The following is a 26,432-nucleotide window of genomic DNA, read 5'->3' as shown; positions in this document are numbered from 1 at the left end:
TCTTTCCACCTCACCACATGCTTTACCACTTGCCATCACCTTCGTCTTTCCTATATTCACCTTCAGACCTTTTGTCTCCATACATTCCTTCCACTTGTTCATCTTTTCCTTCAGTCCATCCATACTTTCCGCAATCAACACCAGATCATCTGCATACAACAACTCCCACGGTAAATCCTCCTTTACGTTCTGAGCCAGCACCTCCATCACAGCTACAAATAGTAGTGGACTTAGTACCGACCTCTTATGCACTCCCACCTTCACCTCAAACTCGCCACTGTTGCCATCCTTCGTCCTTACAGCTGTGCGTGCACTTTTGTACATTGCCATCACTACTCTGATCAACCATTCCTCCACTCCTAACTTCCTCAATGCCCATGTCAATACTTCACGTGGAACCCTATCGAGTGCTTTCTCCAGATCAACAAACCCAAGAAACAACTTCTTCCTCTTCTCCGTGTACTTCTCCTGCAACTGCCTCATAATAAAGAGCGCGTCTGTCGTTCCTCTTCCTGGCATAAATCCAAACTCTGCATTTCGTCGATCTTCACTTTCTTCCTTAACCTCCTCTCCAACACCCTTTCCAATACCTTCATTCCATGCTCCAATAACTTTATTGCTCGGTACGAGCCACACTCCAGAGGGTCACCTTTCCCCTTGTATAGAGGGACGAGGGTACTCAGTTCCCAATCCACTGGAATGCGGCCTTCTTTCACCACCAGATTACAGATCTCTGTCATTCTCTTCACAACATATCTCCCACAACTCCCGTCGGCCCTCCCGCTTTTCTACTCTTCATTGCTTTTATCGCTTCCTCAACTTCCTTCTCAGTTATCTTCTCTGCCGGTCCTAAAACTGGGTTACTCTCTATGTTGCCATCCCATTCATTCTCTGTATTCAACAGCATTTCCATATATCTTTTCCATCTTCCTTTAATTCCATCTGGGTCCACAACGATTTGTCCCACTTCATCCTTCAAGCAACTCACCCCCATCACATCACACTTCTCTTTCGCTATCTGCTTTGCAATCCTGAATACCACTCTCTGACCCTCTTCCGAATCCAAGCTTTCTCCGAACATTTTCCTGCATGCCTCCTGCGCCTTTGCTACCTCTTTCTTTGCAGCCTTCTTGGCTGCCTTATAACTTTCATGCTCTGCTTTTTCTGCTCCCGTACCCTTCGCCTTCTGCCACTCCTTGAACTTCTTCCTCTTCTCGTCAATCCTCTTTCCAACTTCCTCATCCCACCACCATGTTTCCGAGTGCCTCGGTGGTCCTTTTGTCCATCCACATACCTCACCAACGGCTCTCAACAGTATCTTTCATTGACATCCAACCACGTTCAAGCTCAACCACATCATCCTCTACCCTACTCAGCCTCTCTTTTAATGCCTCCCTTACTGTCACCTCTTTCAACCTCCACACCTTCATTCTCGGTTGGTACTTCACCCGCCGAGCTCTCCTCGCACCTTTCACCCTTATGTCGCAGACAACCAAGTGGTGCTGTGAAACAGCCTCCTCCCCCGGGATCACCTTTGTGTCCCGGAGGTGCCCCCTATCTCGCCTACACACCATCAGGTAGTCAACGGTTGTCGTCGACCCAACGGACGTGTATGTAACAAGCTTATTATCCTCTTTCTGGAACTGAGTATTATAAATCACCAAATCAGCTCCATCAGCAAACTCCAAAATCCTTTCACCTTCTCCATTTCTCACACCATATCTGTAACCCCCATGAACTCCCTCAAAACCGTCCATACCCCTTCCCACATGTCCATTTAGGTCTCCTTCTACCACAACAACTTCCTCATCTTTCACGTTTTCCATCAGCTTCTCTATCGCACACCAGAACCTGTCCTTCTCTTCATCGCTCCGACCAACCTGCGGAGCATATCCCGAGATGACGTTCACCAAGAGCTTTCCAATCATCATTTTCACCATCATCAACCTATCACTCACTCTTGTCACACTCACCACACTGTCGACAAACTCCTCAGAAAACAGGACACCAACACCATTCACGTCCTCCGGGCACCCTTGCCACACAAACTTGTATTTCTGTCCCTGCCTACCCTTCACCATTCTCACACCACTTCCCTTCCATCTCGTCTCTTGCACACAACATATGTCCACTCTTCTTCTGACCAATACTTCCACCACTTCTCCTGATCTCCCTGTCATTGTCCCTACATTCCATGTCCCAAACCTCAGAAACCGATCTCCACTTCGGGCTGTACCTTGCCCATATGTAGTTGTAATTGTCATGGTTCTCCTTTTGAGGCAATGTTTTTATGGCCGGATGCCCTTCCTGACGCCAACCCTCTTACGACACGCAGGGATACGGTGTACCTATTCTAACCAGGGTACACACCGGGTTCAGAGTTATATTAAAGTCAAAAGTGGATGGTGATTATAAAATATGATTGAAATACTCAGAAAATTAGGTGGAGGTGATATAACTCCTTTGGTCGCAATTCAAAACTAACAATTCGCAGTTTTTTATGTAATATTATAATGGGATTTGAGGTGACATAGAGTTGAGTAGATAATAAATCCCGTCATCGTAACTATAAGCTATGTTTTCTTCGTTAAAATTTCTCAGTTTTCAGAGGGGTACTAATAATTATATTTAAGCATGTTCCTTTTTTAATTTTTGTCATATAATTATTTGCCCGAACTCAATAATGATCAGGTTGTTACTTTTTTTTTTTTTTTGCAGTATGTCGAGCAAAAAAAAGGAAGTGGTCGGAGGATTACGTGCGGTACGGGTTCACGTGTTTGACGGAACGGGACGGAAGTCAGCGTCCTTAATGCATGCTTTGCAATGTCAAGTTGAGCAACTCCAGCCTAGCCCCAGCAAAACTAAGGGAACACTTCAAAAAACTGCACGGCGAGGGGCAGTACAAAGACGCAACGCTGGATGAATTCAAATTGAAGAGAGTCAGATTCGACGCAAGTGCTACCTTGCCCACTCTCGCCTTCGTTCAAATTGATAAACCGATCCTCACCGCGTCGTATGAAGTTGCGTACCTGATCGCAAAGCAGGGCAAACCGCACACCATTGGCGAGACACTCATCAAACCGGCCGCGTTGAAGATGGTCAACATCATGCTGGGAAAAGCTGCTGAAAACAAGTTGTCTCTCGTTCCACTCTCAAATGACACCATCAGATGCAGAATCGATGACATGAGCGACGACATCCTCGCCCAGGTAGTTGCAGATTTAGTCGCGAGCCCGACGAAATTCAGCCTTCAACTCGACGAGACCACCGACGTTTCGAATTTGAGCCAGCTCATCTTATTTGTACGTTATGTCAAAGGAGAAGAGATCAAGGAAGACTTTCTGTTCTGCAAGCCTCTCACAACAACGACGAAGGCAGCTGACGTGAAGAAGCTTGTGGATGACTTCTTCAGAAACAACGGCCTCTCGTGGAACATGGTGTCTGCAGTTTGCTCAGATGGAGCTCCAGCCATGCTGGGATGCAACTCCGGCTTTGGAGCGCTGGTGAAGGCCGATGCACCACACATCATCGTCACGCACTGCGTCCTGCACAGACACGCGCTGGCATCAAAAACCCTGCCTCCAAAACTGGCCAATGTTCTGAAAATCGTCGTTGAAACTGTGAATTACGTGCGAAGCCGTGCTCTGAATCATCACATCTTCAAAGAGCTGTGCAATGAAACCGGCTCTGAATTCGAAGTCCTTCTCTACCACTCTAATGTTCGATGGTTATCACGAGGGAAGGTAGTGAGCCGTGTTTTTGCCTTGCGTGTAGAATTAGCCCTGTTTTTGCGAGAACACCAGTATTGCCATGCAACGCATTTCCAAGAGTCAGAGTTCATCCTCGCCTTGGCGTACTTGGCTGACATCTTCGACGCACTCAATCATCTCAATTGCCAGATGCAGGGCGGTGGAGTGAATGTCATCGAATCTGAAGAAAAGCTGAGCGCTTTCCGAAAGAAGTTACCGTTGTGGAGGCGGCAAACAGAGAACGACAACTTCGCAAACTTTTCGCTACTGGACGAGTGAGTGAGCGGGATCGAAGATGAGTCTGAAGTTGGAGGCACTGTTGTATCGGGGGAGCTGAAGCAAGCGATTGCCACGCACTTGGATGAGCTGGGAAAGTCATTCGACGGCTACTTTCCCGACCAAGAGCAATACCCAGCATGGGTGCGGCAGCCGTTTACTTTCGACGTTGCAACGGCAGATGTCAACGACCAATACCTCGACGACCTCATCGAACTTCAGCAGAGCCAGACTCAACACCAACTCTTCGGCACAACAACGCTCTCAACGTTTTGGTGCCGCCAAATGGAAGGATATCCTCACATCGCTAAAATTGCCCTTGAGATCCTCAAGCTGTTCGTTACAACGTATCTCTGCGAGCATGCGTTTTCGAAACTGGTGGACATTAAAACAAAGAAAAGGAGCAGGCTTGCATGCGAAAATGATTTGAGGGTGGCCCTTGCCAAAACAAAACCACGCATTTCCCAGACCGCCTCTCGAAAAGAAGAACAGAAAACGCATTAAGATGCAATTCTTCTTAAATTTTTTTGTCAAATTTGAGGGGTTCCACGAGTGTTCGGTGGGTTTCGTTAGGGTTCGGCGTCTTTAAAAAAGTTAAGAACCACTGCTCTAGTGGAAAGCCTTTCCAGAAGGGTGGAGGCTGTTATAGCAGCAAAGGGGGGGGACCAACTCCATATTAATGCCCATGAATTTGGAATGAGATGTGTGATGTTCATGTGTCCACATACTTTTGGTCATGTAGTGTATCTTTTGCACAAGTAAATCTTGAAGTAAGGTTAAACGAAACATGGAAGTAAATGCAAGATCAAAAACATGCACCGCACTATTTACAGAGCATTGGTGCTGCTGAAGGAGTTTCTTGTCATGGCTTATACTGGGTGGTTTGCCATTGCCTTCCCAGCATTTTGGCCATGCTCTATCCTTCAAAATGCTGATCCTCAAGCACGGAGGCAGCACGCACCATTACAAAAAAATGAAAAAAAAAGCAGGTTTTGGCATGACTCGGACTGAGTTCAAACCACCGACCTGCCAGTCTCAGAGAGGGCACTAACCATTACACCATTACACCACCCAGTCTAGCTATAATGCAAGATTATGCAAACTCAAATTGGATTACAAGCAAAATACATCAAAACCCAAATTGGATATGGATATGACAATATTAATGTGACAAGCAGCTGAGTACATCCAGCATTCCTTGCATGGACGGCACACATACATTCATCAACAAGTAACACCGACTGCCAGACAGCATACAAGGCACACACCTCTTTCTCACTCTTGCTCTTTTTCTTTGACGGGATGGACAAGGACTCAACCTCGCTCTCAAACTGGTCCACCTGCATGGCGCATCACACGGCAACATGTATCAAATAATCAATCATGCCTTCATTCCAACATTGCCGAACAACAACGGAATTGGTATCGGCACACATTGCGACACGAAGATGGATCCCGGCGCAAACAAACGAGGGGCACGGATATATACCTGCATGTTCAACGTGTCAATCGTGTTCTGGAACAAACATGAAAGCCAGTTTCAGTGCGAGCACAATAAATAATCTTTTAAAATGAAAACAAATCTCAGCATAATTTCTCCAGCATTATTCATTTTGGTTTATCATGCATGCTGATTGGGCCGATCATTTATTACACATGTACCAAATACATCCTGGGACACCTGTATGCTTTTCAACTGAAATTATTCGGGGATACTTTCCATGAGTGAATAGTTGGCTTTTGGAACAAGCAGTGCCACTCAGCGGACTTTTGTACTTAGCACTGATATATTGAAGCATTGTTCCAATAATGGATTGATTAATTAATGCCAGAATGTAGCTTGCACTCTTTTATGCAACCATAAGATGCCAAGCACAAATTAGAATGGCACTCGAAGTCGCAACCTCGACCGATATGCCTACGCCCACATTATTACATCATTATACATACTTGTACTAAGTTTGATTTAAATCCATTCAAATGTTCTCAAGTTATCACATTTTTACCTGACATGACCTCTGACCCCTTGATGCTGAAATCCAATCAGTTCATCTTTGCCTCATAATATATACTTATACCAAGTTCGACTTGGATCCCTTCAGCCGTTTTTAAGTTAGGGGTTTTAAGGTCACGAAAACCTGTCACGGATGGATGGACAGACAGCAGGATGAACAACCTGAAAATAATGTCTCTGGCGACTTCGTCAGCGGAGGCATAACATTCAAATAAATAAAACTAGACCAATTGGAAATGTATTATTTCTCCATTTTTCCAAGTACTGGACCGTCCGTATTTATCGGCCTACAAATCGATTTGGCTAATTTCCCCATTTTCTTTCTTTCCTTCATTCATAGATAAGTCGATTTGAAGTACAAGACAAAGCAATATCAACTACAAGTAGAAAAAATTCTCATTCAGTCAGAACAATTGAGGTGTTATTTCCTCCCTGACACTGTCACGATGCATCGCTGCCTACACTACTTCCAGGGTCATGAATATTAATGAGCTGTTTCGTGTATATTATTTGAACTACTTTGTGGGATGACCTTTCGGATAAATTAGGAATGTAAAGTCTTTCAACCATGTTTGTTATCATATGATATCATTTTTCATTTTTCAAAATTAGGAATGTGAATATTTTTTCAACATGTTTGTTATCATATCTGTTTGTTGTCATATTTCAAAATTAGGATTGTAAATAGTTTTTCCAGTGTCAATGACATGAAGCCAGATGTACAGTATTTAAAACAAGCTACAGAACCATTATCAGCAAGCTGGCTCATAGCACATTACATTTTGTCACAGTTCACTACTCAATAATAAAAAGTAGTACAACACATGACACATTGTAACACAAGCACTCAATGTTGTCCACCTAGCTTTGCAGTGCAATTAGCCTTCTTGGTTTTCTCAACACAATATTTGTATTCGTACAAATACAGTGCAGTCGGACCCCGACATTCGTGGGGGATACGTTCCTGAAAAATGTCGCGAATGTCGAATCCGCGAATGTCGGGGCATGTTTCAATGGGGGAAAAGGGGGATTGGTTCCCAGCGGTTCATGATTGATAAGGGGTAGCTTATAAATTTTACGAACACGAATGCACATCATTACAGTTTCATTAAAAATGCTTACAAATAAAAATACTGCAAGGTTCTCCAAAATGTTAGCTCACTCTTGATGCGAGTGTCATGTTACTTTATTGAAAATGAACAATTTGTTTTGCTTCGATCTTGCGTGATTCCCAAAGCAAGTCTTGATCCCTGAAATAGTTGCCGTTTCAACAGCTTGTTGAAATCACAGGAATCACGCAAGATCTGGGAATCACGCAAGCTTTGGGAATCACGCAAGATCGAAGCAAAACAAATTGTTCATTTTCATAAGAGTTAAAATTTGTATTATATTACAAAGATAGATGCTGAGTTTAAAATGCATAATTTTAAACGTCCTGACAGAGTCCCTGTGTTAGAATTTCATTCTATTTTAGATCCAAAATAAGAGTTAATTTTGACTTATCATGAACCAGCCTTGCTGATCGGTGCAAGATTTACACCATGGATATCTTGCGCTGATCAAGGAGGCTGGTTAATGGTGAGTAAAAATGAACTCCTATTTTGGATCTAAAATGAAATTAAATTCTAACACAAGGAGTGATGCCAGTCCATTTAAAAATACACTATGTAATTTAAACTCAACATCTATCTTCATAAGATAATACAGAATACCGTATCTTCCTTCAAGTTTAAATGCCGGGCAGTTAAAACGGCAACTATTTTCGGGATCAAATGCACTTTGGGGAGCACACTTAATCGTGTGCATACTGGAATGTAATGCCCTGTTTCTGGTCCATGTTTGTGGTTTGGTTCCGTGTTTTGTGAATGACCACATGCACTTACCACTCGGATGGGATAGACTGTGATCTCGCAAGAGCACGCCACGTGGCCTTGGCAATAAAGCAGTATATTACACAGACTAAAGGTATTTAAACCATTTTCAATGGTTGTTAAGAGATAAATCAGCATGTAGAAGCACAAGACTTAACACTAAACAACAGATATATAATTTAACAAGCGTTACGCCTTGGTCCCCCGTCGGTGAAGTGATGCGAGTTGACAAAGTAGAAGACGCATGGCGGCCATCTTGGATTTTGACGTGGCGACCCAATTTTCAACAGCTTTCTTCCTTATGCCTAGATACACCCACACACCAGATTAGAAGTTGGTACTTCGCTTATTTTTCAAGATATTCCGCTCACAAGGTTCAGACATACATGGCGGTGGCCATCTTGGATGTTGACGTGGCGACCCAATTTTCAATAGCGTTCTTCCTTATGCGTAGATACACCCACACACCAGATTAGAAGTTAGTAGTTCATTTATTTTTCGAGATATTTCGCTCACAAGGTTCAGGCATATATATGGTGGCGGCCATCTTGGATTTTGATGTGGCGACCCAATTTTCAATAGCGTTCTTCCTTATGCCTAGATACACCCACACACCAGATTAGACGTGAGTAGTTCGTTTATATTTCAAGATATTCCGCTCACAAGGTTCAGACATACATGGCGGTGGCCATCTTGGATTTTGACGTGGCGACCCAATTTTTAAAAGCGTTCTTCCTTATGCCTAGATACACCCACACACCGGATTAGAAGTTGGTACTTCGCTTATTTTTAAAGATATTCCGCTCACAAGGTTGACATACATGGCGGTGGCCATCTTGGATTTTGACATGGCGACCCAATTTTCAATAGGGTTCTTCCTTATGCCAAGATGCACCCACACACCAGATTAGAAGTTGGTACTTCGCTTATTTTTCAAGATATTCCGTTCACAAGGTTCAGACATACATGGCGTCAGACATACATGGCGGCGGCCATCTTGGATTGTGACATGGCGACCCAATTTTCAATAGGGTTCTCCCTTATGCCTAGATACACCCACACACCAGATTAGAAGTTGGTACTTCGCTTATTATTATTATATTATTATTATTTTTTTTGTATACAAGATCGAGGCTCGTGAAAGAGCGAACATTAATCACACAGAAAGACAAACCGACACATAAAACATATAACATCGGGAGCGGTAGACAAGATGGGGAGAGAGGGGGAAGGACACGAACACAACATTTAAGAGCAGGGACCGAGAGACATGGAGACATCGAGAGATGTGTGAGAGAGGGCTTTGGGGGGGGAGGGGCATGGGAAGGGGGTGGGGGGGGGGGGTGGGGGGTGGGAGAGGTATAAAACATATGGACACTGCCAGGACTTCCAGGAAAGAAGTTGGAATTTCAAACAAGGTGGATCTGGGGTGAATTAGCGGGGGTAGAAAAGATCAAGGTTTTGGATGGGGGAAGATAAGAGGAAGATAAGATTTTTCAAGATATTCCGCTCACAAGGTTCAGACATACATGGCGGCGGCCATCTTGGATTTTGACGTGGGTTGCACCCCACACCAAATTCGAATGCGGTCCTTCACTTACGCATGGACGGACGGATGGACGGACACACGGACGGAGGGGAAAACCATAGTCCCCTTTCGCTCCGCGGTGCGACGGGGGACAATAATCAGTCCCGGTTCCCAACCAAAAATCTTTTTTGCACCCGCAAAAAAACATGAATATGTGTGGCACAGGGCCGCAAGCGTAGAAGCAAGTTGCATGTTACAAGCTTCGAATACGTGGGCTCCGCGAAAGTTGGGACCACTAATGTTGAGGTCCGACAGTATTTATATTTCCCTGCTGCTCAGATCGCAAATCCCTCAGCACATTCATGACAACTCCACTCCGGATTTGCAGTGGCCTGTTCAATAGCTTGATCAGAGATTTTTCGATTCCAGATTTGGTAATCGACTGCCCCGAAAGTCCGATATACTTTCTTGGAATGCATCTATGACGTTGAGTAAAAACCTGCTGTAGTACATTTTGAATACAATTTATTTCAGAAAATATCCCGCTTTTGCAAAAAAGAAAAGAAAATTAGGCATTTCAATATCTTAAACCATAGATACGGCTATTCTGAGTGCATGCCGAGGACTGGACTTCTGGGGGTTAAGTATCGACTTGTACACCAAAAAATACGGCAATCCCATGCCTCTACCTACCTTTGACCCGCTCTCCCACTGCCATTTCGAAAAGCAGTGAAAACCACGTACCGTAAGCCACTGGCTTATTTCTTCCCGCTCTCGTTGAGCAGGGTCCACTTTGGCCACCAAACCTAAACCCTCCTTTGAGTACGCCTTAGTTTTGGTCTCTCTTTCCACCACCTTGAACCTCTCCATTTGCTGTCGGGGACAAGAGAACAGGGAAGACTTGAAGACACCATGACATTCCATAATTGCACAAAAAGTGAGAAGGAAAACAAAAAATAACAGGGCACACATTAATTGGTGAACAATCAACTTCACAAGAAAAGAATTTTTTTTATTGTTACAAATTCCAAGTCAGTTATATAAAAATGTTATCTACCATATAAAATACAATGTCAGTTTGTGTGTTTGTACAGATGTCTGTCCCCCTTCACAAGGGTAGGTTTTAAAGGCCAATCTTTTAACATGAATGTGTGTTCACTCCGGTCTATTTATGAAGATAAAACAAATTCGAAAAACATTTTCCATAAAAGTGTAATTATGACTTCTATTGGAATTGTAGACGGTGGGTTACAAAGTGAGCCTCAAGGCCACCCATACAGAAGCGTTTTTTATTTATTTATTAAATAACAATAAATTCAAGGCGCAGGGAGGTGAAATTTGCTGCATGTGATGCGTAACGCAAGCAAAGTAAAACGTGTTCATTTATGTCCATAGGATGTCTAATAAGTAAAGAAGATACAAGCACACCTGACACAAGGCCGGGCCTTCAGACTTTAGCACGCTCGCGAGGCTGCAACGTCGAATAAACTGTTACAACCAGTCACATTTGACGGGCTTTTTATTCGTGTATTATAAAGTTCAAATACCCTCCACATCACCACTGAAACAATTTTCTTTCCCCCCAAATAAAAAGCTCAGAACAACAAGGTGACAAGAGCGAACAATGAAATACACGGAATTTAAACACAGGCGGAGGCCATTTAGCCCATCAAGCCAGCACAATCATGCCAACATATTAGTACTCCCCATCCCCACTACTCCAATTTAAAACTATCCACCGACTACTGTCACTACCATTGCAGGGAGATCATTCCATGCATTCACACTCTGAGTGAAAGACCCCTGCCTGACTGCCATCGTAACACTTCTCTTCTCTTTTTTACTCTTACATTGCACCCCCCTTTGTCTTGACAGTGTCCATTTTGCTGAAAATGTATTCTGCACGTATTTTGTCTCTACCCTTCATTATTTTAAACATCTCCAGCAGATCCTCTTGAAAATGTATAAAGCCCCATCTCCTTCAGCTGCCCCTCATAGCTGAGTCTAGCTAGGCCCGGGATCAATCTAGTTGCTCTACACTGAACCCTCTCTATGGCAACTACGTTCTTCCCGAGTTGTGGTGACCAAAACTGCACACATATTACAGAAGAGGCCTCAATAAATTCCTATAAAGTGTCAACACTACATCCAATTTATAATTTACCCCTCATTGAATACGAAGCTATTCCCCTTATCCTCTATTCAGCAACTCCATAAATTTCTCGTCGTAGATGTATTCAAAGTCTCTCATGTGTTGCTTTCTTGTGGCATCTCATTCCTCCTCTTTCATCTCTTTCTATAAACTCCTATACGAAGCTATTCAGCTTATCCCCCAAATCCTCTTTTCTCGAGCCTCTGGAACAAACTCCGACACTCGCTTCAATCCCTCTCCTCCCTCCAGGTCTTTAAAACAGCTGTTCGCCACCATCTCTTATCTTCCCCCATCCAAAACCTTGATCTTTTCTACCTCCGTTAAAACACCCCAAATCCGCCTCTTTCAATCCCCAACTTCTTTCCCTGAAATTCATAGAAGTGTTAATTTGCTTTATACCATGTACCCTTCCCTCCTCCCCCAGCCCTCCCCCTTCCACAGATCTACCGATGTCACTGTTCTCTACTGTTGTTGTGCTTGTATGCTTTCCTCTCTCCCCCTCTCGTCTCTCACTCCCTTCATTCATTGCATGTTTGATGTGTCTGCGCATGTTTTCATGTTCAATGTGTTAGCTCTTACACGAGCCTCGATTCTGTATACAAAAAATAACAAGCACTCTGAGTATTGCGCTGCAATACATGTCCCCTACCGGCAGTCTGTCATCCGGAAAACTGTTGGGGAAATTACCAAAGTTCAAAGTGCCATAACTTTGTCAAAAATGATCAAAACGTCGTGAAGTTCGAACTTGATCTGTAACTTATCATAAGGAAACCATGTACCAAGTTTGAAATCATTAGCATTAAGAGTTTAGAAAAAAAAGTCCGGAAAACTGTTCTTTGCGTGACGGACGGACGGATGGACAGACGGACAGACGGACGGACGGACTGACAGACGGAGGGACGGAGTGCAAACCTATAGTCCCCTCCGGTGTACACCGGTAGGGGACTAATAACAATAATCAACTCAACTACCACATACAGATCCTTCTGTGTGACACGCTCCAAAATTCCTCCTGGTATTACCAAGTAATCCCTATTTTCATTTTTCTTACCCATCCCCAGCATCTTACATTTCTTTATGTTAAACTGTATCTGCCAATCTTGTGCCCAGTCCATGGTCGCGATGATGTAAAATACCATAATATTTTGTCCAAATACTGTTAAACGGAAGGTTTTAGAAATTGCCAAAAAGGAGATTTTTGTTCTAGTGTTCAAATATGTAATTCAATTGAAATAAAATAAAGGTTTTAAAGGTTGAAGAAAAAAAAAACAAATTACGGAAGTCCACCGCCGTTGATGCAACGTCTTTTAAACCACCTTACTTAACACATTAAATTAGTTATTTGTGCCTGTTGTTTGTGTCCTTGATGAAGTCCATAAAAACAGTACCTTTCCTGTTTGGAATACACAACAACAACAACAACATGCATGTTAAAGGCCATTTTCCCTACTAGAGCGGGGGTTAGCCTCGGTTAGCGGGGGTTGTTTGGAATGATTTAACATTTTGTTTGGCTGCCAGACAGGCAGAGTAAAATAATTACCTCACTACTCTCTGCGCACGTGGGATCGGAACGAATTCGGAGCCAAAGTACCGGTAACCTAAGAGTTTGTTTTCCGATTAGTGTTCAAAATATTATATTCTATTGAAATAAAGTTGTTCCTCGATCATAAACTGACATTTGTAGCAGGACAGACAAAGTGAACCATTGCTTAACCCCTCTTTTTGCATTTGTGTGCGTGTGTGGTAATACGACACCAAATGTGGAGCAACCAGGCATACAGAACAAGGGAAATGAATCAACAGGAGAGAGAGATAAGGTAGAAGAGGTAGAAGAGGGAAGAAAACGGTATCCTGCAAGTATATGGAGAGAGGTTTTTTGAAGGTTATTGAGGGTAGAAAAAAAAAAATCACAGGTAGGGATGAAGAAGGATGGTGACCAGCGTGGTGTTCTGCAAACTTGAAACCCTGGAAGGAAGAGCGAGAGTTTACAAAGGAATGAGGTGCCACAACCAGGAGAAAAGAGCACCAAAGTAGTATATGTGAGCAGCGAGCATGTAATTTGGAAATTTCACAACGACTGGAAGAATGTGTACGAGCTGGATGGACCGAGGAAAGAGATGAAAGAGGAGGAATGAGATGCCACAAGGAAGCAACACCTGAGAGAAACTTTGAATACATCTACGACGAGAAAGCAACAAGACCCTGTACTTCTGCTTCTTTATGGGAGATGGCAATTATATCAAGATCTTTGAATTTGAGCATCCAAGAGAGACAGGTGTAAAGTGGGGCCACGTACAGGCCCGGAAACTCATTAGACGGTGAATTTGTTAAGTAAAAACAAACATGCACAAAGAAGAGGAGCCAAATTGTTGCTATTCACATACATGTAAAGGCCAGAAACGTACTTGGTGTAGAAGTGGTCAATGCAAATAACGACAACGCTAATCTCCAAAATAAAATAACAAAGGGTTTAGCAGTTGTAACCAGAACAGTGCCCAAATTACCGTATATACGACTCATCTAATACAGTTTCCCGTTTAAGGGGAAAGTCAGGGACTGACAACACGACTGAAGCAATAGCATCCTGGTATTCAATCACAAAGTCAAGCCTTCTCGTTACAATCCAAATATACTTGTACGAGGAAACTGCATATTTTAAAACTGTGAAGTCACATGACACCACAAAAGCACCCAATTACAGACTTAGATGGTGGGAATAAAACACAAACACCCACCACCCCTCTCTCCCCCCAATCACGATCCAAACCTTGCTAACCCAGAATCTAATCAATGTAAAATTTGTTCATCACGTTTCCTAAAATTAGAAACTTGGGTTGCCCCCTCAGATGTTGCTTTACACTTAAATAAATATCTACAAATACAATTGGAAAGAACAAAACAGGAACCACAGCCAAGCTAGTAGACACAGAAACAATGCACAACTGGAGAGAGTTCATAGAACCCTGTACCCTGCACAGTGTTCAACTCTATAATTCAATTGAAATAAAGTAATGATTTTAAAGGTTGTGTAAAAAAACAATAACCCCCTGAGATCTCACTCCAGCCACCTTAATTGTTAGGCCAACACCAGGCTAATAAAATAAAGATTGTAAAGGTCGTATAAAAAAATGAATTCCAGACATATAATGTCATTGACGCAGTGGATATTACGCCACCTTATTTAACACGTCATGTTAGTTATTCATGTCTGTTGTGTTTGTCCATTATGACGTCCTTAAAAACAGTAAGTTTCCTGTTAGGAATGATTTTCAATTTTGTTTGACTGCCAGGCAGAGTGTAAAAATATTGGGTCACGCCTCTCTGCGCACGCGCGATCGGGACTATTTCAGAAGCAAAATACGGTAAAACTACAGGCTTGTTTTCCTATTTGTGTTCAAAACATAACATTCAATTTAAATTACAAGTTGATCCGCAATCATAAACTGATGTTTGTGGACAGAGGGACAGAAGTGAACCGATTGCTCCACTCTGCTTTTCGCTTCACATGTGTGAGGTAACTACATACACAGTTCACACACGATTAATAGAAAAAAGAGTAAATTAAATCGGGGAATGGGTAAAGAGAAACATAGGGGCAATACCCCTGGCACTCACCTGGTGGAATAAACAGTAAACTGCACCGACTAAGGGTATTTTAAACCAATTTCAATTGTTGCTAGAAGACAGGGTAACAAGTGCAATCATACCAACATAATCATAAGACTTTAAACAAACAAACAAAAAAAATACCTCATTTGGGGGGCAACCCCATATACCTCCTAAGACCCCAATTTTTCTAATGCCTTAAACATTGATAGATCATGGGTGATTAAGGTTGTGGTGAAGCTTCATCGAAATTGCATGTGTAGTTTCTGACAAGAAAGCAAATACCTATTTTGCAGGACAACCTCCCCGCTTCACCCCTTAGACCCCTAAAGGGGCAGTTTTTTTTTTAATGCAGTGAACAAACTTTGGTACATCACGGGTGGTGAGGGTTGTGGTCAAGTTTCATCGAAATAGTGTGTGTAGTTTCTGAGAAGAAAGCAAATACCTATTTCGGGGGGCAACCCCCCGTAAACCGCCAAAGGCGTAGATTTTTTTTTAATGCCGTGAACAAACTTTAGTCACAACACAACAAACATCATTTGTGCCAAATTTGGTCGCAATCCCATCAGCGGTTTCGAAGAAGAAGTTTCAAGTGTTTACGGACTGACAGACCGACTGACTGACGGACAACGCGCTATCACATAAGCTCCCCTGAACTTTGTTCCAGGTGAGCTAAAACAGGTGAAGAGAAAGAAATCAGTATCAGGAAGACGCCCAATCAAGATATTCAACCTGGGTGTTATCTTTTCAAAGGAATATGGGGTAAAACTCTACAAAAACTGGCTTCTCCAAGCACATGTTCCTCAATGAGGATGGTCTTGTCATTTGCTCTGCAATGACCTTTTCCCTAATCCATACTCTTAAGGCTCAATGGAGTTAATGTAAAAGAAAAATTTTGAAAGAAGATACAAATGATCCTTCACAATCCGCCACCAGCAAAACCTCAAATCTTTCCCCTAACCAGCTACTAACTTCTCACACAAACCTGTTCAATGAGCTTCCGATTCTCAACAAGTTGCCTTTTGTCCTTGATGTCATTGGAGGTTTGCCAGGTCTTTATCTGGTCTCGTAACCTCTGCAATCCCCCAAAAAATATAAAATAAAATATCGAAGTTCAGCCTCCTTTGTTTCATGTAGCATTTTCAGAAACACTTGAGCAGTGGTGACATCATAAAAAATAAATAAATAAACAAAACTTTCACCAACCTGCAGCTTCTTGATCTCCTTCTTCAGGTCAGCCTCGTACTTCTCTTTCTGGTTGACATTGGTGGCATTATGCACCTGATATAAAAAAGACCAAAACACGTCTCTCTCTGCACGTTGTCCCATTATCACAACTCTTACAATCATTTTGCTATTCACGTTCTGATGCTGTGATGAGAGTGCCGGTGTTTTGTTTGCGTAAAAAACAAAAAAACAAAACGTATTTATTATATTAATAATGAGGTCAAATTAGCAACCAGTATAACTGGCAATAAAGGGCATAAATAACCTCCTCTGTTGTAATGAGGTTTGGAAAAGAAAAGCTGCTTTGTAATATATATACATACATACATATGCATGCACAGTGGTGTGTTTGTGTGTACACACACAAATAAATAAATGATTGCTATCAAGTTTTCAAAACCTCCAAATTTAATATCACAAACCTCGCAGCTCTCTGCGGTACTCCGCTACCTTACTGAATTACAGAAAGATCTACTACTACTACTACTACTTCTACTTCTACTACTACTACTACTACTACTACTACTTGTGTGGTCAGCAAATACGTTTTTTGCCAAGGTCTTTCATGAACAGGCTGACCAGGCCCGACGTTTGCCTGAAGGCGATTTGTGGAAGTTGCAAATCCGTTCAGGGTGCCGGCGATAGCTCGCCTTCGCTTTGTGAAAGACACCGTGGGATCTTTAACATCCACCAACAACCAGTGCAAGCAGGATGTGCTTCCTTAGAGGAACAACTGTTTAAAAGACCATGAAAGCCCCACACACGTCCACCAACCAATGCTAGCAGACGGGCCACCCTGCCTGCGAAGCACCAAACGGACGGTTTATAGTCTGGTCGTGGTTAGAACCCGGACTAGACAGCTTGAAGGAAGGTGTGCTACCTGCACACCATCTTGTTACAACCACAAATGGCAGATGGATGCGCACAACCAAATCAGCCTTGATAGATGGAAGCATCGCATATATAAACTGTCAATTGCAAAACGTCATGCATGCAAACACACATAATTAAATAAAGCAGCAGACAACCCACCTTGGCACCACTAAACCGAAAAGGTGATCAAATGCAACAACACATCCTGCTGGCATCATCATTACGAGCACACCAACAGTCTGCCTTGCCCAAGACGACCACTCAGAAAACAATGATTGAAATTCGAGAAACAATTCGAGATGACTCGGCCCCCCTCGCCATGCACTTCGTGAACGTCACAAAACTACAGCAATCGGAATGGAGCACGAGGAGGATGAAATGGAATCAAGGCCGAACACACCTTCTGCCAGATGTCTTCAAACACCTCCACACCTTCGCTGACTTTCTTCAAGCAGCGGTCAATCTCCGCTGGGACAAACAACGGTTTATGGTACATTGGAAAGTTTGAACAACGATTTCGGTGCCATCTTTAAAGGCAATAAAAATAACAACAACAATACTGACAACTTTTACTTGCGTGCTTTAAGGACATGGCGAACGAATCTGCTTCGAGCTGATCGGGCACGGGCAACAGATAAAGACCAACTACAACTACAGCTACAGCTACAACTTTAACTTCATGTCCGCCCGTTCCGCACCAGCCGCCGCCGCCGCCACTACCGCCGCCGCCACTGCCGCCACTACCACCACCACAACCACCACTATCCCCCGTTCCGGAAAGATGCATATTCGTAATCATCCGCTCCCCCCACCGCAAGCCTATTAAATCCCAATTAGAGCGAATTTTCCAGCGCACTCGCAAACAGGTGTTAGCGGGAAAACTGGGCGCGACCGCAGAATTATAGACGAGGCAAAGCGAACGACCGGTGGTTGTTGTTCGATATTTTCAGGCGTCGCGGCCTACACGGCGGTTCGGAGGCGGCGACGAGCACGACGTCGGATAGCGCGCTGAGCAGAGCCCGTGCGGTCGGACCGGGATAGCGCGCTAGGCAAGCGCGGCAGGCCTCGGCGTCTCTCGGCCCGATCGGTACATGGCGTCTTACCTTGCAGCTTTCGCTTGTCGGCCATGGTTCCCGGTCAGCGGCGAGTGTGTATTAACATGCTCCTCGGCGCTGCGCTGTGGGCGAGGGGGGAATGGGGGGCGGAAGGTGGGAACAAAACAATGAGGGCAGACAACGGCGAACGGGCCGCGGCCGCTTCAAACACAATGGAGCTCGGTGAGGAGACGAGCGACACGATCCGTCAGATCGGCATCGCCATTTTTGCTCCAAAGTGAGGTCCTAGTTTGTGCCTCGGGGCTAACGTGATGTCTATGCCGAGGTAGCCGCTCACCCGGGCTGAGAGCGGCGCCGATAGTCCGGGAGTAGTGGCGTTCGGGCCAATATGGCGCTTGGTGCTGCCCCCCGGCGGGACCGCACTGGACCACGCAGTAGCGTTCCGTGTCTCGGTGTGCGTGTCCGCACGTACTGCGTCTCCCGTCTGTGTGTCGGTGTGTCTCGATGTCTGCCTCCTTCTCTACCCTCCGAGTACTTCCCTTTCCCCTGTGAGAAGCCGTGCGGCGACCGAGCGGCTCACGCTGGGATTCTTCTCCATCAACCGCGATGAACGTTCCCGGGTGACATTTCTCTTCTCTTTCGAGTTCCATCTGTTTTTTGTTTTGCATGAAGTTCTTTTTCCGTTCCATCCCGATACTGAATCTGGTAAATGCTTTGGTCCAGCGTCCGGTGGGTGACCCCTATGGTCCAGCGTCCGATGGGTGACCCCTATGGTCCAACATGGGACGACCCGATCTTCACAGGTCCTTCCACCAGCGGGTCGACCTCCATGGTAGAGTTTAAACTCGTGGCAACGCATCGTTGGAGGAAGATTCAGACAGGGTAGGCCTACGAAGGTCTTGAAGGTCTTGAATGACTCATATGTGTGCTGTTACCTTCAAAAGACTGTTGAGAACACTGGAGGGAGAAAATAGCAGGGATGGATAATTGAAGATTCGTCACAGACAGATAATTAGGGATTAACTGCTAAGCACCTTGAAACATCAAATTAATGTCCTTATCAAAGAACCCATCCTTACATGACCCCCCCCCACTCAATCTTGTTTGGCATCTGCTATCACCTGTAATACTAGCTTCCACTAGGTGGCGCTATACGATACACATTTACATAAAGATTGCCCCGCCCACTTCAACTCCTCCCCCTCCCCATATCACCCACGCCCCCTCGAAGTCCCAAAACTGAGTTTTTTTTTTTTGTTTTTTTTTTTACCTCCCAGAGCACAACCACAAGTTTTCAACTCGTTCCGTCCAGCGTGTCAGTTCTTGCAATGTTCCCACTTCCCAAATATTAACTTATTTTAACGTCGGAAACCTTGCTGGGAACACCCCGAGTACAAATAGACTGAGCCCAGACTTGTGCGGATTTATAGTACGTATTTTATAGACGTACTCGCATTCTAATGTATACTAGAATATAAGACCCGTCGCTTCGCTGACTGAAATATCAATCTTTGTTGTGATGGTTAATATATGGGGGAAGGAAAAAAAAAAAAGGATTCCTGGGAGATCCTGCTCTCCTTGCAGGAATAACCAACGCCATGTGTTGCCATTTGCAGTTTTGACACGCGTGTCCATGGACCCATTAAAAAAAAAAAAAATTGGGATCACAAACACTCCCGGGAGTTACTTGAATCCACCGTAGTTGGATTTGTTGAAATCCGTTAATCCGTTCTCAAGTTATAACACGACAAACAAACAGACAGACATGGCTCCTTTTATAAGATATATATATATACGTATATAGTTTAATGATGGCTTTTAGCAACGAAGAAACCTGGCAGACCTTCGGCCTGGATATGGTGAGCAATAATAGGGTCTTGTGCCTCACCGTCGTGTCGAGGCAAACACTGAACCAGGTTCTCAAAAGTTTCTCAGTATCAAAACTAGGGGCTTTGGGAATGAGATGTCAGTTCACAACTGCCAAAGTACACTATAAGCAGTTCAGGGAATCCAAAGGAAATGGATGGATTTGGTGCAATAGAGAATGGTCAGCCATCATGTGAATGTGATGGTCTTCTTTGGGTAGTGCTCAGCTTACAAGAGCTATTAAAAGGTGTTGAATGGTTCATCAGGTTATTAGTTTGGAGCAGCAGAATAATAATTTGATACCTTTTAAACTTCTGAATTGAATGTCGTGTGGTCCAGCGTCCGGTAGGTGACCCCTATGAGCCCTATGGTCCAGCGTCCGGTGGGTGACCCCTATGGTCTAAGGGTGACCCCTTTTGTCTCACCCCTATGGTGTCACCCACCGACCGGATGCATGACCTCAGTAGGTATCATGTTTTGGATTTTGATCCGGTTGTTGATCTTATCCAAGTTGGCAGTTGTTGATACTGATACCGTCTGCTTGTCAATGAGTGCCAAACTCATTGCCAAACTCGGAAAACCATATGCCAGAATGGAAGTGGGCTGGCATGATGGCCGAGACTTGTGCGAACTCGCTTCTGAGCCGTCTAGTCTGAGTTTGAATCTCGGCGCAGAGACAGACCGTCATCCTGGTGTTTCACAGGCAGGGTGAGGCGTTGGTGTGTGCCCGTCGTCGGATGGACGTTGAACTGGGCGTCCAGTCTGCCAGCATTAGACAGTGGACGTTACAGATCCCACGGTGTCCTTCGTGAAGAGTAGGCGAGTTATCTTCGGCACCCTGGCCAAATTTCAAATTACTGCCTTATCCGACGGAGGGCATTGCATCAATGGCACAGCTATGTCCACAGCAACGACGATACTCACAGCCGTGCACCACATATGAAAGAACATTAAGAATACAAGTGTCTGAAATGTAAAGGAGAAGGTTTTTCTTGCACAGCTGTCACTATCATGTCGTGTTTTGTGTACAATAATCATTTTTTCTTATGACGACCTTGTTGGAATATTGTGGGAAAAAAAACCAGTGTTGCTCATAAAAGACATGGAAATTCAGTCCGCCAGTGTGGAGTGACTGGCACATATACTTGTGCCACAAGGTGATTGGAAAGTAGAGTAGTGTAGCGGCTACCGCTGGGTTTTCACAATCGCCTTGCACCTATCAAGGACGCGGAGCGATCACCATGCCGGGCTCGTCCAGGACGCCCGGGCAGGCTCGCCCTCAACTTGCCAGGCCGCAGCCAGGACGCTGGGCCACGCCCCCTCTCGCCTTTCCTGGGCAAACGCTCCGGGATAATATGTATATATATTGCTGCCCGATAAACGGGCTTTTCAGAGTGCCTGAGTGTTTGGTTTGATTAAAGCAACTCGGATGAATTCCAGCTTTTTGTCGCGTCCATTCTTCCGATCGACGTGGGAGCCCCAGCTCCTTCATTGGTGACCTACCGACATGGACACGGCAGTCGCCCTTAAACTGCCTACCTTCTGGGAGGCTCACGCGGCGGTTTGGTTCGCACAGGCGGATTCCCTGTTCGCCCTGCGAGGCATCACGGCTGACGACACCCGCTTCCACCATGTGGTAGCAGCGCTCGGTTCGGCCACCGCGGCCCGCGCCCTGAGCCTCCTCGAGAGCCCGCCAGCCGCTGACAAATACAGCGCGATTAAGAAGCTTCTCCTCGACGCTTTCGCCCTCCCATCGGCGGAACGCGCACGGCGCCTGCTCGACCTGCCCGAGCTCGGCGACACGCGCCCTTCCGAGCGAATGGACTACATGCTTTCACTGCTCGGCGAGCACTCTCCGGCAAATCTGTTCCGGGAGCTGTTCCTCCGTCAGCTGCCTAACCCGGTACGCCTCGCCCTGGCAAGCACGACGATCACAGATCCCCGGGCCCTTGCCAGAGAAGCCGACAAGATCTCCGCCGCAGGACAGCGCATCGCAGCGGCGACATGGGACCCACCGCCGTCCGACGCAACACCCATGGCGCCCGAGCACCTGGCACGGTCGACGACCGAACTGCCGACGCAATTGGCGGCCGCTACACTGAGCCGACCACCTCCAGCACGACGACCGGGGCCTCCACCTGACCAAGCGTGGTGTTACTATCATGCCAGGTTCGGACAGAAGGCCCGGACATGCCGACCCCCGTGCACCTTCGGCAGGCCGGGAAGCGGCCGGGCCGGCGTTCATTACCAGCCATGAGCGCCGGCCACACGGGCAACTTACTGTTCATCACGGATAAAGCGTCCGGACGGCGCTTCCTGTGCGACACCGGCGCCCAACTGAGCGTCATACCCGCCTCTGACCAGGACAGGCAATCCGCGGTTTGCGGCCCCTCCTTGGTTGCGGCCAACGGATCGACCATCCGCACCTTCGGCCCGCGCAACGTCACCCTCTGCTTCGGCGGCCAACGCTTTGCTTGGACGTTTGTAACCGCAAACGTGCCCATGGCTCTGCTAGGCGCCGACTTCCTTTGCGCACACGGACTGCTGGTGGACGTCCAACGGCGTCGTTTAATCAACGCCGAAACCTTCAGCTCCCTGGTATGCACATTGAGCAGCTCCGCGCCGACCGAGCTGGCATGCGCCGTCCCGGCGGCGAACGAGTTTGCTCGCCTGCTCACGGAGTTCCCGGCCCTCACGCGGCCGACGTTTTCGGCCGTCGCAGTACGGCATGGGATCGAGCACCACATACCAACCACGGGCCCGCCGGTCTACGCCAGGGCCCGCCACCTCGACCCAGCCAACTCGCCGTGGCGTAGGCCGAATTCGACGCGTTGGAGCACCTCGGCATCGTGCGGCACTCCGATAGCGCGTGGGCCTCGCCATTGCACATCGTGCCAAAGCCGGGGGGTGGATGGCGCCCGTGTGACGACTACCGCCGTCTCAATGACGCTACCACCCCCGACAGGTACCCGATCCCGCATATCCAAGACTTCTCCGCCCGTCTGGCGGGACGGGTCATTTTTTCGAAAATTGATCTCATACGGGGATATCACCAGGTACCTGTCAGGGCGGCCGACGTCCCTAAAACGGCAGTCATCACGCCGTTCGGCTTATTCGAATTCTTGCGGATGCCGTTTGGTCTCAAGAACGCGGCTCAGGCGTTCCAGCGCTTGATGGACGGCGTGCTGCGTGACCTGCCGTTCCTTTTCGTTTACCTGGACGACATCCTCGTCGCCAGCACGTCCCGGGCCGAGCACCTCCTCCACCGCCGAACACTGTTCGGGCGCCTCAGCGAGCACGGCCTCATCGTCAACCCGGCCAAATGCCACTTCGGCACGACGGCCATTGATTGTTTGGGCCACCACATCACCAAGAACGGGGCCGTGCCGCTGCCAACCAAGGTCGAGGCCATCACCACGTTCCCGCGTCCCCGCACCATAAAGGCCCTGCAGGAATTCCTGGGAATGGTGAATTTTTATCACCGCTTCGTGCCCCGCGCTGCTCAACTCATGCGGCCCCTCTACGAAGCCCTCCGGGGCAAGCCGGCCAAGCACGACATCGCCTGGTCCGCAGCAATGGATGCGGCCTTCCAAAGCTCAAAGCGGGCCCTCGCCGACGCAACACTGCTCACTCACCCGGTGCTCAATGCTCCCATCGCCCTCACCACGGATGCCTCCGACTACGCGGTGGGCGCCGTACATGAGCAATGGGTGAACGGGGTTTGGCAGCCACTCGCTTTTTTCAGCCGGTAGCTCCGGCCGAACGAGCTCAAATACAGCACGTTTGACTGGGAGCTCCTCGGTCTACACCTGGCCGTCCGCCATTTCCGCCACCTCCTGGAGGGCCGACCTTTCACGGCGTTCGTCGACCACAAGCCGTTGGTTTACGCCATGGCCAAGGTCACGGAGCCGTGGTCGGCCCGCCAACACGCCACCTCTCCGCCGTGTCGGAGTTTACCACGGACATCTGGCACGTCGCCGGCAAAAACAACGCCGTGGCCGACTGTCTTTCCCGGGCCAGCGCGAACGCGGTCCACCTGGGCGTGGACTTTGCGCTTATGGCGGCGGACCAAACCACCGACACCATGGTGCAAGCCCTCCGGGCGGCGGACACGGGCCTCCGCCTGGCCGACATCCCCTTCGCGGACACTGTCCTGCTCTGCGACGTCTCCCAAGGCCAGCCTCGCCCCATCGTGCCCATCACCTGGCAACGCCGCATCTTCGCCTCCCTCCACGGGCTTTCCCACCCGGGCCGGAAAGCTTCCCAGAAGCTGGTGTCGGCGCGATTCGTCTGGCACGGCCTTCGTCGGGACGTCCGCGATTGGACCAGCACCTGCACGGCCTGCCAACGGGCCAAGGTCCACCGACACACCCAGGCCCCGCTGGCACCTTTCACCGTGCCCGAACGACGCTTCGACCACGTCAACATGGATCTGGTGGGCCCCCTCCCCCGTCACGGGGGTTCACACACCTGCTCACGATGGTGGACAGGACCACCAGGTGGCCGGAGGCCGTTCCCCTTGTCTCCACCACCACCGCCGACGTGGCGCAGGCTTTCATCGCCACCTGGGTCGCCCGCTTCGGCGCACCGGCGGACATCTCGTCAGACCGCGGACCACAGTTCACCTCCGAGCTGTGGGGCGTGGTCGCCCGCAACCTGGGGGTCAAGCTCCACCGTACTACGGCCTACCACCCCCAAGCAAACGGGTTGTGCGAGCGATTCCACCGCTCCATGAAGGCCACGCTCATGGCCGGCCTTCAAGACGGCGGTTGGGCCGACCGGCTGCCGTGGGTCCTTTTGGGCCTCCGCACGGCCCCCAAGGAGGACCTCCAGGCATCCACCGCCGAGCTTGTCTATGGCCAGGCGCTACGTGTCCCAGGCGAATTCGTGCCCGACGCTACCAGTCCCTGGTCCGCAGCTCACCAGCGCTCGGACCTCCAGGAGGCCGCCCGACGGTTTGCCCCCGTGCCAACATCCCACCACGGTGACCCCCAGTCCTACGTCCCCCCAGCACTTCGCACAGCGGAGTATGTTTTTGTGCGTCACGACGCACATCGGGGGCCACTCCGGCCGCCGTACGACGGGCCCTTCCGGGTGCTGCGACGGGACGACAAGTCGTTCGTCATCGACATCGGCGGCAGGTCGGACCGGATTGCGGTGGACCGCCTCAAGCCGGCGCACGTGGACGTCGACCACCCACCACGGGTGGCCCTTCCGCCGCGGCGAGGCCGCCCCCCGTCCACGGTGCCCCCCACTCGACCGCCCACCACCACACCGGACCCCCTCCCACGACCCGCCAGGGGTCGCTTCGGCCGGGTCATCAGGACCCCCCTCAAATTGACCCTGCCGGTGCAAGTCGATTCTGGGGGACGTGTGTAGCGGCTACCGCTGGGTTTTCACAATCGCCTTGCACCTATCAAGGACGCGGAGCGATCACCATGCCGGGCTCGTCCAGGACGCCCGGGCAGGCCCGCGCTCTACTTGCCAGGCCTCGGTCGGGACGCCCGGGCATGCCCGGGCATGCCCGGGCAGGCTCGCCCTCAACTTGCCAGGCCGCAGCCAGGACGCTGGGCCACGCCCCCTCTCGCCTTTCCTGGGCAAACGCTCCGGGATAATATGTATATATATTGCTGCCCGATAAACGGGCTTTTCAGAGTGCCTGAGTGTTTGGTTTGATTAAAGCAACTCGGATGAATTCCAGCTTTTTGTCGCGTCCATACTTCCGATCGACGTGGGAGCCCCAGCTCCTTCAGTAGCTTCCTTAGCTTAGCCAAGACAAAGGCATGAGATGTTCAGAAACAGCTCTGAGCTTTTGAGGTGTAAGGCATACTTTTTAAGATGTCTAAGGATTCCAAGGCATCCATTTTAAGGTACCGAAGTATTATAAGGCATCCAATTTGAGGTCCTGGGTGGGTTGAGCAGGGCACAAATAGAATAGATGTGATTAACAGTGATAGAAGGAATATGTAGCAATCACACAACCTTAGGCCTATTGATTTATGGTTGGAATTGTGTAGTTTAATGGTTGGTTTTGAGACATTTCTCTTCTCTGGGAATCTTGTCTGGTTTGTTCAAGATTAGGCCAGCGTACCCATGATGGTGTGAACAAGGTTGTTAATGGAGGTACCAGCCCTGCACTGCACCGATTCGTCAGGGCAGCGTGGTCAAGGTCGGAGTGCCGAACGGTCCCCATGGACCGGCCCTTTCCCTCTCGT

General features: G+C 47.7%; 2 protein-coding genes across 10 annotated transcripts in view; one reads left to right on the top strand and one right to left on the bottom strand.

Moving 5' to 3' along the window:
• CNOT3 (CCR4-NOT transcription complex subunit 3) overlaps positions 1–18,956 on the bottom strand; it is a 38,644-nt gene extending 19,688 nt beyond the window's left edge. The window contains exons 1-8 of one of the 9 annotated variants that reach the window (XM_068115733.2): positions 18,689–18,956; positions 18,400–18,473; positions 17,697–17,764; positions 16,403–16,477; positions 16,182–16,271; positions 10,183–10,311; positions 5,515–5,541; positions 5,294–5,365 (exon numbers count right to left, since the gene is read on the bottom strand). In XM_068115733.2, coding sequence (XP_067971834.1) covers positions 5,294–5,365; positions 5,515–5,541; positions 10,183–10,311; positions 16,182–16,271; positions 16,403–16,477; positions 17,697–17,764; positions 18,400–18,424 — 486 coding nt within the window. In that variant the 5' untranslated portion in view covers positions 18,425–18,473; positions 18,689–18,956. The other 8 variants (XM_078779004.1, XM_068115731.2, XM_068115734.2 and 5 more) reach the window with 8 other exon arrangements.
• LOC137426814 (protein tweety homolog 1) overlaps positions 18,896–26,432 on the top strand; it is a 70,924-nt gene continuing 63,387 nt past the window's right edge. Inside the window, exon 1 of the mRNA XM_068115738.2 lies at positions 18,896–18,971. The gene's annotated coding sequence lies outside the window, so the exon portion shown is untranslated. The remainder of the gene's footprint in view (positions 18,972–26,432) is intronic.

The sequence above is a fragment of the Myxine glutinosa genome, chromosome 5 (genome assembly GCF_964187855.1).
Source record: "Myxine glutinosa chromosome 5, kmMyxGlut1.1, whole genome shotgun sequence".
Lineage (NCBI taxonomy): Eukaryota > Metazoa > Chordata > Myxini > Myxiniformes > Myxinidae > Myxine > Myxine glutinosa.
The sequence above is the reverse complement of the archived record's forward strand: the minus strand, read 5'-3'. Positions and strand labels throughout refer to the sequence as shown.